The following is a 14,062-nucleotide window of genomic DNA, read 5'->3' on the forward strand; positions in this document are numbered from 1 at the left end:
TCCCAAGCCCGGGCTCTTTCCACTGAGCCACGCTGCTTCTCTAGCTTCTGCCCTTGCATCTGTTGCTCCGCTCTGTCCACCTTGGTCTCGGTTCCCCAGTTTGATCAGTGGCATTTATCAAGCACCTAATAATAATAATTGTAGTCTTTAAGTGCTTACTTAGGTCCCAAACACCATCCTAAATGCTGAGGTAGGTACAAGATAATGAGGTCCCCCATGGGGCTCACAGTCTAAGTAGGAGGGAGAGCGGATATTGAATCCCCATTTTGCAGATGAGGGAACAGGGAACAGAGAAGCTAAGTGACTTGACCAAGGTCACCAAGCAGGTATTTGGCGGAGCCAGGATCAGACCCCGGTCCTCTGGTTCTCTGCATACCTAGTGTGTGCAGATCACAAAACTAAGGGCATGGGAGAGTTCGATAAAAATTAGCATATATGGTTCCTGCTTGTAAGGAATTTTCAGTCAAGTCGGGAAGAGAGAAGCTGAAGTAATTTACAGATGGGAGGAAGTAATGGTCTATGTAAGATATGTGCATAGGTGCTAATAATAATAATAATGATAGCATTTATTAAGCACTTACTATGGGCAAAGCACTGTTCTAAGCGCTGGGGAGGTTACAAGGTGATCAGGTTGTCCCATGCTAGTGGTGGGGGCATTGGCCCCCAAGGGCTGAATGGCAGTTGGGGGATATTCATTCATTCAATTGTATTTCTTGAGCGCTTACTATGTGCAGAGCACTGTACTAAGCACTTGGGAGGTACAAGTTGGCAACATATGAAGACGGTCCCTACCCAAAAATGGGCTGGGCCCTTCAAGAACTTACTCCTCTGGGAAGTCGTCCCAGTCAATTCCATTCAACCGTATTTATTGAGCGCTTACTGTGTGCAGAGCACTGTACTAAGCGCTTGGGAAGTACAAGTTGGCAACATCCATTCATTCATTCATTCAACCGTATTTATTGGGTGCTTACCGTGTGCAGAGCACTGGACTAAGCACTTGGGAAGGACAAGTTGGCACCATCCATTCATTCATTCAACCATATTTATTGGGCGCTTACCGTATGCAGAGCACTGGACTAAGCGCTTGGGAAGGACAAGTTGGCAACATCCATTCATTCATTCAACCGTATTTATTGAGCACTTACCGTGTGCAGAGCACTGGACTAAGCGCTTGGGAAGTACAAATTGGCAACATCCATTCATTCACTCATTCAATCGTATTGATTGAGCATTTACCGTGTGCAGAGCACTATACTAAGCGCCGGGGAATCAATCAATCAATCAATCGTATTTATTGAGCGCTTACTGTGTGCAGAGCACTGTACTAAGCGCTCGGGAAGTCCAAGTTGGCAACATATAGAGACGGTCCCTACCCAACAGTGGGCTCACAGTCTAGAAGGAGGAGACAGAACAAAACCAAACATACTAACAAAATAAAATAAATAGAATAGATATGTACAAGTAAAATAAATAAACAAATAGAGTAATAAATCCGTACAAACATATATACATATATACAGGTGCTGTGGGGAAGGGAAGAATCTCCCCTCCCATCCACTTACCAGACACCCCGACATAATTCTGGTACTAAGTTAATCCAAGTATTTATCCTATCCCACCTTGATTACTGCATCAGCCTTCTTGCTGACCTCCCTGTCTCCTGTCCCTCCCCACTCTAGACCACACTTCACTCTCCTGCCCAGATCATTTTTCTACAAAAACATTCAGTCCGTGTTTCCCCACTACTCAAGGTCTTCCAGTGCTCTGCACATAGTAAGCGCTCAATAAATACGATTGATTGATTGATTGATCCTCCTCTTCATCAAGCAGAAACTCCTCACCCTTGGCTTTAAAGCACTCAATGGCCTCGCCCCCTCCGACCGCACCTCGCTACTCTAGTACTACAACCCAGCCCGCGTACTTTGATCCTCTATTGCCTTCTATAGAGAAGCAGCGTGGCTCAGTGGAAAGAGCCCGGGCTTTGGAGTCAGAGGTCATGGGTTCGAATCCCGGCTCCACCACAAGTCTGCTGTGTGACCTTGGGAGAGTCACTTAACTTCTCTGAGCCTCAGTTCCCTCATCTGTAAAAAATGGGGATTAGGACTGTGAGCCCCAGGTGGGACAATTTGATCACATTGTATCCCCCCAGCGCTTAGAACAGTGCTTTGCACATAGTAAGCGCTTAACAAATGCCATTATTATTATTATTATTATTGCCAACCTACTCACTGTACCTTGATATCGTCTATCTCACCAACAACCTCTCACCCCTGCCCTGCCTCTGCCTTGGAATACCCTTAATCAACCAATCAATCAATGGTAATAATTGAGTGCTTACTATGTGCAGAGCACTTAACAGGGCACTTTGGAGAGTACAGTACAGCAGAATTAACGGACCCGTTCCCTGCCCACGACAAGCTTACGGTCTAGAGGGAAGCTCCTCTCCCCCTTTTAGACTGTGAGCCCACTGTTGGGCAGGGACTGTCTCTATATGTTGCCAATTTGTACTTCCCAAGTGCTTAGTACAGTGCTCTGCACACAGTAAGCGCTCAATAAATACGATTGATGATGATGATATGTGACAGACAATCACTCTCCCCACCTGCAAAGCCTTATTATCAATCAATCGTATTTATTGAGCGCTTACTATGTGCAGAGCACTGTACTAGAAACACATCTCCAAAAGGCCTTCCCCAAATAAGTCCTCATTTCCTCTTCTCCCGCTCCCTTCTGTGTCACCTTTGCATTTGGATTTGTACCCATTATTCACCTCCGTCTTAGCCACTTATGTACATGAAGCGCTTAGTACAGTGCTCTGCACACAGTAAGTGCTCAATAAATACGATTGAATGAATATGTCGGAAGTAGCGTGGCCTCGTGGATGGAGCATGGGCTTGGGAGTCAGAAGGACCCGGGTTCTAGCCTTGGCTCTGCCACTTGTCTACTGTTGGGCAATCAATCAATCAATCAATCAATCGTATTTATTGAGCACTTACTGTGTGCAGAGCACTGTACTAAGCGCTTGGGAAGTACAGGTTGGCAACATATACAGTCCCTACCCAACAGTGGGCTCACAGTCTAAAAGTGGGCAAGTCACTTAACTTCTCTGCCTCAGTTATCTCATCTGTAAAATGGGGATTAAATCTGTGAGCCCCATGTGGGACAGGGACTGTGTCCAACCTGACTAGCCTGAATCTATCCCAGCACTTAGTACAGTGCCTGGAGCGTAGCAAGTGCTTAACAAATACGACAAAAAAATCCTTAATTTAGCTATGTTACTGTCTGTATCCCGTCTTGACTGAAAGCTAGTGAACGTGTCCACCAACTCTTCCAAGTACAGCGCTCTGCACAGAGTAAGTGCTCAGTAAATACAATTGATTGATTGATTGATTCCTGAAAATCCTGGGGTTCCCTTTTCACCTGTCCCCTCACTGCATGCCCTTACCTCTTGGCTGTCACATTCCGTAAACACTGGATTTAATATCTGCCTAGGTTCAATGCTTGTTTATGTCTTTTTATCCTTAGATGTCTGTCTGGGTCAGTGTTAGCCTTAAATAGCAAGCACCTCCAAAGCAGGGCCTGACATTATTTAACTAGCTGGATAGGATGCTCAGCTCAGCATCATTTGCTCCTAATAAATGGTTTTGATGATGACCGCATCGATTTGGGGGCATTGTAGGTGAAGTTCAGCCTGTTCTTGAAGTACCTGCGATCAGTAGGGTGGATTTTAAACTTCTGGATCATCGTTATCTACGTGGCAAATTCCGTGGCTTTCATCGGCTCCAACCTCTGGCTCAGTGCCTGGACACAGGACTCCGTCACCTACCAAAACGAAACCTATCCATCTTCCATTCAGGACATGAGGATTGGGGTCTTTGGGGCTCTGGGATTCGTACAAGGTAGGCCTGGGGAAAGGGAAACTGGGGGGAGTCCGGAGGGTAGCCCTGGGGGCCGGGGGTGGGCAAAAGAGGGCAAGGCCGGCTCCGCCAATTGTCGGCTTTGTGACTTCGGGCTAGTCACTTCTCTGGGCCTCAGTTACCTCATCTGTAAAATGGAGATTGACTGTGGTGGGACAACCTGATCACCTTGTAACCTCCCCAGCGCTTAGAAAGCGCTTAATAAATGCCATCATTATGATTATTATTATTATTAAGGCTACTGCAGGCCGCTCTGCGGTAAAGTCTTGCCACCGGGCCGCCGACTCGCGTCACGGGGGTGCCGGGCTGAAAGGTCTGGGCTGGTAGTGGTCATGGTGCTGACTGGAGCGGATGTGTTTTAGGTCTCTGTATATTAGGGGCAACGCTCCTGGCTGCCTACGGGGCCACCCGGGCAGCGTACCTTCTGCACAACGAGCTGCTGAGCAATATCCTCAAAGCCCCGATGAGCTTCTTCGACACCACTCCCACAGGCCGGATCGTCAACAGGTTTGCCAACGTGCGTATCTGCCAGCCAGGGCCCGGGGAGGGCTGGGGGCCGGTGACTGTGAGCCCACTGTTGGGTAGGGACTGTCTCTATATGTTGCCAATTTGTACTTCCCAAGCGCTTAGTACAGTGTTCTGCACACAGTAAGCGCTCAATAAATACGATTGATGATGATGATGAAGGAGGGGCAGACATTCCCCTGGCCTTCATAATAATAATAATAATGGCATTTATTAAGCGCTTACTACATGCAAAGCACTGTTGAGAAGCGATGTGGCCTAGTGGATAGAGCATGGGCTTGGGAGTCATTAGGACCTGGGTTCTAATCCCGCTCCATCACCTTCCTGCTGTGTGACCTTGGGAAGGTCACTTAACTTCTCTATGCCTCAGTTACCTCATCTGTAAAATGGGGACTAAGACTGTGAGCCCCGTGTGGGTCAGGGACTGAGTCCAACCCGATTTGCTTGTATCCACCCCAGTGCTTAGTACAGTGCCTGGAACATAGTAAGCGCTTAACAAATACCACAGTTGTTATTATGATTATGATTCTTATTAATTAATTCATTCAATCATATTTATTGAGCGCTTACTGTGTGCAGAGCACTGTACTAAGCGCTTGGGAAGTACATTCATTCATTCATTCAATCATATTTATTGAGCGCTTACTGTGAGAGCACTGTACTAAGCGCTTGGGAAGTACATTTATTCATTCATTCATTCAAGCGTATTTATTGAGCACTTGCTGTGTGCAATCAATCAATCAATCAATCGTATTTATTGAGCACTTACTGTGTGCAGAGCACTGTACTAAGCTCTTGGGAAGTACATTCATTCATTCATTCATTCAAGCATATTTATTGAGCGCTTACTGTGTGCAGAGCACTGTACTAAGCGCTTGGGAAGTACAGGTTGGCAACATGTAGAGACGGTCCCTACCCAACAATGGGCTCACAGTCTAGAAGGGGGGAGACAGATAACAAAACAAAACATGTAGACAGGTGTCAAAATCATCAGAACAAATAGAATTAAAGCTATATGCACATCATTAACAAAATAAATAGAATAGTAAAGATGTACAAGTAAAATAAGTAAAGTAATCAATCTGTACAAGTATATACAAGTGCTGTGGGGAGGGGAAGGAGGTAGGGTGGTGGGGATGCGGAGGAGGAGAGAAAAAAGGGGGCTCAATCTGGGAAGGCCTCCTGGAGGCGGTGAGCTCTCAGTAGGGCTCTGAAGGGAGGAAGAGAGCTATTAATGATCTCAATTCTCTCAGCGGAGGCAGGCTGGACTGTAGGGCAGCAGTCTGGGTGTTTGCTTCAACCCACCAGTGGCAGGGAGGTTAGGGACCTTGGGCAGAGGATGTTCGCTATTCATTCTTCTCAGGTGGTTGGGAGGCAGGGGGAAAGGGGACCCTGGCATCCGTTCAATTTTCCTTAGCCATAGTAGGAAATAGTGGAAGCTGTTGGCTAGAGAACAAGGGAAGGGCCTAGTATGAGATTTAAGGTTCTGGGGGTGTCTACAATCACTCATCCTATCCCGACTGGATTACTGCATCAGCATCCTTTCTGATCTCCCAACGTCAGGTCTCTCCCCGCTTCAGTCTGCTGCCCAGATTATCTTTCTACAGAACCATTTAGGGCATATCACCGCACTCCTCAAAAATCTCCAGTGGTTGCCTATCAACCTCCATATCAAGCAAAAACTCCTCACTATTGGCTTCAAAGCTCGCCATCACCTTGCCCCTTCTTACCTCACCTCCCTCTCTCCTTCTACATCCTAGCCTGCACACTCAGCTCTTCTGGCACTAATCTCCTCAGCGTGCCTCCGTTCTCGCCTGTCCCGCCGTCGACCCCTGGTCCACGTCCCACCTCTGGCCTGGAATGCCCTCCCTCCTCAAATCAGCCAAACTAGCACACTTCCCCCCTTCAAAGCCCTACTGAGAGCTCACCTCCTCCAGGAGGCCTTCTCAGACTGAGCCCCCCTTTGACTCTGGTCCCCTTCCCCTCTCCATTGCCCCGACTCCCTCCCTTTGCTCCCCGCCCCACAGCACTTGTGTATATATGTACATATTTATAATTCTATTTATTTTTATTAATGATGTGTATATATCTATAATTCCATTTATTTATAATGACACTACTGATGCCTGTTTACTTGTTTTGATGTCTGTCTCCCCCCTTCTAGCCTGTGGGCCCATTCTGGGCAGGGATTGTCTCTATTTGTTGCCGAATTGTGCTTCCCAAGTGCTTAGTACAGTGCTCTGCACACAGTAAACGCTCAATAAATACGATTGAATGAATTAGAGTAGCCAAGGAGGGCTAAAGCTGAAAGGAGGGTGGTCTGGGAGAGGGGAAGTAAGGTGGGAATTGGAGGTCCTGAGCCATCTATCTGACAGTGGTACCAATACAGCTGGAAAGGTGTGCACAGCAGATTCATTCATTCATTCATTCAATCGTATTTATTGAGCGCTTACTGTATGCAGAGCACTGTACTAAGCGCTTGGGAAGTACAAGTTGGCAACATCTAGAGATGGTCCCTACCCAACAACGGGCTCATGGTCTAGAAGGGGGAGACAGACAACAAAACAAAACATGTGGACAGGCGTCAGGTCATCAGAATAAATAAAAATAAAGCTAGATGCACATTATTAACAAAATAAATAGAATAGTAAATATGTACAAGTAAAATAAATAGAGTAATAAATCTGTACAAATATATATAAAGGTGCTGTGGGGAGGGGAAGGAGGTAGTGGTGCCAGTTCTTCTGACCCCAGAGTCAGGCTGGGTTTGGTCTAGGCCCAGGGAACTTAATCTGCTTGGGTTTGGAGAAGACGTCTCAATCAATCCAGCAGGGCTCTTGGTCAGTCCGAGGAGATCATCAGGTGTGATCTCCCTAATATCTCCTCTGCTGCTCCTCTCCAATCACTCCTCCTGTTCCTCTTCTAACTCTCCCAACTTTCCCAGCCATATCTTACGAGAAAATCTCCCCCCTCCTCTCAAATTCTCCCCCCTCCACCTGCACCTCTGACCCCAATCCCTTTGCACTTTATTAAAACACCTGCCCCTTCCTTCCTCCCCATCTGATCGTGATATTCAACTGCTCACTTTTCAGTGCCTCCTGCCCCACTACTTTGAGCATGCTCATGTCCCCCTCTCCTACAAAAACCCGCTCAATAATAATAGTAATAATAATATTTGATAAGCGCTTACTATGTGCCAAGCACCATTCTAAGCGCTGGGGTAGATACAAGGTAGTCAGGTCATCCCAGGTGGGGCTCACAGTCAATCCCCATTTTACAGATGAAGGAACTGAGCTCAGAGAAGTTAAGGGGCTTGCCCAAAGTCACCCAACAGACAAATGGCGGGGTCTGGGATTAGAACCCACGTCCTCTGATTCCCAAACTCCCTCCAGCTGTGGTTCCGTCTCCCTCCATCATTCCTCTCCAAACTCCTTGAGCAAGTTGTCCACACCTTCTGCCTCCACTTCCTCTCCTCCATTTCTCTTCTTGTCGCCCTGCAATCTGACTGCTGTCCCCTTCAATCCACAGAAACTGATCTCTCTAAAATCACCCGTATGACCTCCATCTTGCCAAATCCAATAACCTCTACTCCATCGTAATCTTACTCAACCTCTTAGCTGCCTTCGACACTGTGGACCATCCCTCCTCCTGGAAACATTACTTAACTTTGGCTTACTGAAGTCCCAGAGTGACTTCCCACTGACATGTTCTCTCCTGGTTTTCCTCCTACCTTTCTGGTTGCTCCTTCTCAGCATCTTTCTTAGGCTTCTCCTCTGCCTCCCATTCCCTAACTGCGGATGTCCCTCAAGGTTTAGTACTGGATCCCCTTCTATTCTCCATCTACACCCACTTCCTTGGAAAACTCATTCACTCCTCTGGCTTCAATTACCATCTCTAGGTGGATGATTCCCAAATCTACCTCTTCAACCCTGACCTCTCTCCTCTGCAGTGGAATGCTTGGGAGTCAGAGGTCATGTGTTCTAATCCCAGCTCTCTCACTGTGTGACTTTGGGCAGGTCACTTAATAATAATAATGGCATTTGTTAAGTGCTTACTATGTGCAAAGCACTGTTCTAAGAGCTGGAGGGGATACAAGGTGATCAAGTTGTCCCACGTGGGGCTCACAGTCTTAATCCCCATTTTACAGATGAGGTCACTGAGGCTCAGAGAAGTTAAGTGACTTGCCCAAGGTCACACAGCAGACATGTGTGCCTCAGTGACCTCATCTGTAAAATGAGGATCAAGACGGTGAGCCCGACCTGGGACAACCTGATAATCTTGCATCTCCCCCAGTGCTTAGAACAGTGCTTGGCACATAGTAAGCATTTTTCACAAATATCATCATTAGATTATTATGCAGTCTCTCATTTCCTCCAAATGATCTCTACTACTACTACTACTAATAATGATGGCATTTGTTAAATGCTTACTATATGCCCAGCACTGTTCTAAGCACTGAGGAGATACAAGCTTAACAAGTTGTCCCAGGTGGGGCTCACAGTCTTAATCCCCATTTTCCAGATGAGGTAACTGAGGCCCAGAGACGTGAAGTGACTTGCCCAAAGTCACACAGCTGACAAGTGGCGGAGCCTGGATTAGAACCCACGACCTCTGACTCCCAAGCCCGGGCTCTTCCCACTGAGCCACGCTGCTTCTATAGTGTGGGATTGATGATGTCATGGATGGTAATAGGGAAAAGCCCTATAGAATAGGAATCTGAACTGTAAACTCTTTGTGGGAAGAGAACGTGTCTACCAACTTTCTTAAACTACACTCTCCCAAACACTGAGGTAAGGTGTTCGGGCAGTGCCGATTGATTGAATCTGAGAAGCGGGAAGGGACGAGCAGTCACCCCCGCCATGTTCTTCTCCTGAAAACCTCTCCCCCTACCATGTCTTCCCAGGACATTTCTACAGTGGATGACATACTGCCCGTGTCCTTCCGCAGCTGGTTACTCTGTTTCTTGGGGATAATCAGCACCCTCGTCATGATCTGCACAGCGACTCCAATCTTCATTGTTGTCATCATCCCTCTGGCCATCTTTTATATCTTCATTCAGGTGAGGGACTCTCCAGCCAGATGTGCTCCAGATGTGCTCCCCTCCAGCCTCCTAAAAGATGTGGGCCCTTCTAGGGACAGAATCATTCAACTGCTTATCTTCAACCACTCACTCTTCTGTAGCTCCTTCTTGCCATCCTCTGGGGCCAAATCTCTCTCTCTCTCTCCCTGTAGCTGTTGTAGTATTAATCAATCAATCAAACAATCAATCAATGGTATTTGAGAAGCAGCTTGGTACAGTGGATACTGTGAGCCCCGCGCGGGACAACCTGATTACCTTGTATCTCCCCCAGTGCTTGGCACATAGTAGGCGCTTACCAAATACCATCATCATTATTATTATTATTAGAGTACGGGACTGGAAGTCAGAAGGTCATGAGTTCTAATCCCGGTTCTGCCACTTGTCTGCTGTGTGAACTTGGGCAAGTCACTTCTCTGGGCCTCAGTTACCTCATCTGTAAAATAGGGATTGAGACTCTGAGCCTCATGTAGGACAGGAACTGTGTCCAACCCAATTTGCTTGTACAGAGCCTGGCACGTAGTAGGTGCTTAACAAATACCATGATTATTACTATGATTATTTATTGAGCACTTACTATGTGCAGAGCACTGTTCTGGGATAGATACAAGTTGATCAGATTCGACACAATCCCCATCCCACCTAGGACTCATGGTCTTAATCCCCATTTCATGGATGAAGTAACTGAGGCCCAGAGAAGTTAAGCGACTTTCCCAAGGTCACAGAACAGACCAGTGGTGGAGTCGGGATTAGAACCCAGATCGTTCTGACTACAGGCCCATGCTCTATCCTCTAGGCAGTGCTACTTCTCTAATTCTCTCCCATTTCCCCTGTTTGTAATTTATTTTATTATCTATCTCCCCCTCCATACTGTAAGCCCCTTGTGAACAGGGGTCATGCCTACCAACTCCATTTTATTGGACTCGCCTGAGCACTTAGTACAGTGATCTGCGCATTCACTGTAAGCGCTCGGTAAATACCACCGATTGATGGATTGACCATTTTTGACTCCTGCTCCCTGGTTTCAGAGATTTTACATCGGAACATCCCGCCAGCTGAGACGCCTGGACTCTGTCACCAAGTCGCCCATCTATTCTCACTTCAGCGAATCGGTGTCGGGCTTGTCTGTGATTCGAGCTTTTGGGCATCAGCAGCGGTTCTTGCAGCACAACGAGGCAGCCGTCAACATCAACCAGAAATGCGTTTTCTCTTGGATCATCTCCAACAGGTGAACTCCCAGTTTATCCTTTGAGTTCCGGGACCTTGGGTCTGGCTGAGGTGATCGGGGCCCACTGGGGACATAATAAATGTTAGTGGCCGTCGGCTCTGTGGGGATGGTGGCTGTAAAAACCTCCCCCAACGGGGAGTTTGGGTATCCTCCTTTCTATTCGGGGAGACGGATTTCGGGTCCACTCTCTGGTAGCTTTCCAACTAGTGGAGCAGTCTGGGTGTCAGAGTGCCGTTATCGTGGCACTAGTAAAACTTGAAAGCTCTGAGAATTTTGTGCGACTGATCCTGTACTGTGCCCAACTGAGCCCAGTGACAGTGAGCCCACTGTTGGGTAGGGACTGTCTCTATATGTTGCCAATTTGTACTTCCCAAGCGCTTAGTACAGTACTCTGCACACAGTAAGCACTCAATAAATACGATTGATGATGATGATGAAGTATCATAGGAAGCTTCGGAAAACAGTGAGATGGTTGTCCTCCTATAATTAATCTCGTGGTTAGCGAGAAAACTTCTAACATCTGTAACCTCTTCTAACATTGCTAACATTTTCTCCTATTCTAGACCAGTTATCTACACTAGCTTTCTCAGTCTCTCTCTCCCCACTCACTCACATTGAGACAAAAGCTGGATTCTAAAATCTATAACCTCTTCTAACATTTCTAATGTTTTCCCCTATTCGTGACCGGTTATCTACACTAGCTTTCTCAGTCTCTCTCTCCCCTCCCACTCACATTGAGACAAAAGCTGGATTTTTCCCAGTGCGCCGACGGAAAATTGCCCTATATGTGGCCACAGGAGATGTTGATAGATGGGGGGGTGTCTGTGTTAACAGTGACTTCCGTGTCCGGGGGGTGGTAGCCTCCTACTTCTGAGGCCACAGTGGCCACTGAGTGGTGGGATGAGCGTGAGGGTTCATTCATTCAATCAGATTTATTGAGCGCTTACTGTGTGCAGAGCACTGTATCAACAGCTTGGGAAGTCCAAGTTGGCAACATATAGAGACGGTCCCTACCCAACAGTAGGCGCTCAGTCTAGAAAGGGGAGACAGAGAACAAAACAAAAAATATTAACAAAATAAAATAAATAGAATAAATATGCACAAATAAAATAAATAAATAGAGTAATAAATTCACACAAACATATACATATATACAGGTGCTGTGGGGAGGGGAAGGAGGTAAGGCAGGGGGGGATGGAGAGGAGGAGGAGGGGGAGAGGAAGGAGGGGGCTCAGTCTGGGAAGGCCTCCTAGAGGAGATGAGCTCTCAGTAGGGCCTTGAAGGGAGGAAGAGAGCTAGCTTGGCGGATGGGCAGAGGGAGGGCATTCCAGGCCAGGGGGAGGACGTGGGCTGGGGGTCGACAGTGGGACAGGCAAGAACGAGGCACAGTGAGGAGATTAGTGGCCGAGGAGCAGAGGGTGCGGGCTGGGCTGGAGAAGGAGAGAAGGGAGGTGAGGTAGGAGGGGGCGAGGCGATGGACAGCCTTGAAGCCCAGGATGAGGAGTTTTTGCCTGATGCCTAGGTTGATTGGTAGCCACTGGAGATTTTTGAGGAGGGGAGTAACATGCCCAGAGCGTTTCTGTACAAAGATGATCCGGGCAGCAGCGTGAAGTATGGATTGAAGTGGGGAGAGACAGGAGGATGGGAGATCGGAGAGGAGGCCGATGCAGTAATCCAGATGGGTTAGGATGAGAGCTTGAATGAGCAGGGTAGCGGTTGGGATGGAGAGGAAAGGGCGGATCTTGGCAATGTTGCAGAGGTGAGACCGGCAGGGTTTGGTGACAGATTGGATGTGAGGGGTGAACGAGAGGGCGGAGTTGAGGATGACACCAAGGTTGCGGGCTTGTGAAACAGGAAGGATGGTAGTGCCATCAACAGTAATGGCAAAGTCAGGGAGGGGGCAGGGTTTGGGAGGGAAGACAAGGAGTTCAGTCTTGGACATGTTGAGTTTTAGGTGATGGGCAGACATCCAGATGGAGATGTCCTGAAGGCAGGAGCAGATGCGAGCCTGGAGGGAGGGAGAGCGAGCAGCGGCAGAGATGTAGATTTGGATGTCGTCAGCGTAGAGATGATAGTTGAAGCCGTGGGAGCGAATGAGGTCACCAAGGGAGTGAGTGTAAATCGAGAACAGAAGGGGACCAAGAACTGCACCTTGAGGAACCTCCACAGTAAGGGGATGGGAGGGGGAGGAGGAGCCTGCAAAAGAGACAGAATGAACGGCCGGAGAGATAAGAGGAGAACCAGGAGAGGACGGAGTCTGTGAAGCCAAGGTCGGATAGCGTGTTGAGGAGAAGGGGGTGGTCCACAGTGTCAAAGGCAGCTTAGAGGTCGAGGAGGATTAGGATAGAGTAGGAGCCGTTGGATTTGGCAAGCAGGAGGTCATTGGTGACCTTTGAGAGGGCAGTTTCGGTGGAATGTGGGGGACGGAAGCCAGACTGGAGGGGGTCGAGGAGAGAGTTGGCGTTGAGGGTGTGAGAGAGAGGTTGATGATGGAGGTGGTGAGAGGGACTGAGCCCCCTGGAGCTGGTAGGGACTGCAATTTGCCACTGGGAACCCCTGAAGGGGACTGGTAGAATGTGAGCTAAACAAGAGCCCACAGCATGGAGTGGGGTGCTCACACGTGGCAGAAGAAAAAATTGACTATCTGCTGGAAGCAGGGACAGGATGGGAGGGGCCATGTGTTTGGGAATGCAGTGCTAGAGAAGCAGTGTGGCTTAGTGGAAAGAGCACAGGCTTGGGAGTCAGAGGACATGGGTTCTAATCCCAGATGGTGTGACAAGTCATCTCTCTGGCCCTTTTCCCCACAGGCAGCATGGCAGTGGCTAGAGGCAGAAGGGCTAATCTCAGCTTCACCACTTGTCTGCTGTGTGACCTGGGGCAAGTCGCTTAGCTTCCTTGGGCCTCAGTTCCCTCATCTGTAAAATGGGCATTGAGACCGTGAGCCCCACACGGGGCAGGAACTGTATCCACCCCAGCTCTTAGTACAGTGCTTGGCACAGTGTAAGCACTTAACGAATAGCGCAATTATTTTTTTTAATTATTATTATTATTATCAGGTGGCTCGCCATCCGTCTGGAGCTGGTCGGAAACCTGGTGGTGTTCTTCGCCGCTCTCCTGGCCGTGATTTACAAAGACACCCTGAACGGCGGCACCGTGGGCTTGGTCCTCACCAATGCACTCAATGTGAGTCTAGAACAAGGGGCGTCAGGGTGGGGATAAGCAGCTCCCCAACTATCATTCATTCATTCAGTCGTATTTATTGAGCGCTTACTGTGTGCAGAGCACTGTACTAAGCACTTGGGAAGTCCAAGTTGA

General features: G+C 48.1%; 1 protein-coding gene across 1 annotated transcript in view; it reads left to right on the forward strand.

Annotated features, from left to right (window-relative positions):
* ABCC2 (ATP binding cassette subfamily C member 2) overlaps window positions 1-14,062 on the forward strand; it is a 117,351-nt gene that overhangs the window by 86,571 nt on the left and 16,718 nt on the right. Inside the window, exons 22-26 of the mRNA XM_038743866.1 lie at window positions 3,680-3,899; window positions 4,280-4,434; window positions 9,346-9,501; window positions 10,548-10,747; window positions 13,804-13,930. Of these exons, the coding sequence (XP_038599794.1) occupies window positions 3,680-3,899; window positions 4,280-4,434; window positions 9,346-9,501; window positions 10,548-10,747; window positions 13,804-13,930 (858 nt within the window). The remainder of the gene's footprint in view (window positions 1-3,679; window positions 3,900-4,279; window positions 4,435-9,345; window positions 9,502-10,547; window positions 10,748-13,803; window positions 13,931-14,062) is intronic.

Source organism: Tachyglossus aculeatus, chromosome 3, assembly GCF_015852505.1.
Source record: "Tachyglossus aculeatus isolate mTacAcu1 chromosome 3, mTacAcu1.pri, whole genome shotgun sequence".
Classification (NCBI taxonomy): Eukaryota; Metazoa; Chordata; class Mammalia; order Monotremata; family Tachyglossidae; genus Tachyglossus; species Tachyglossus aculeatus.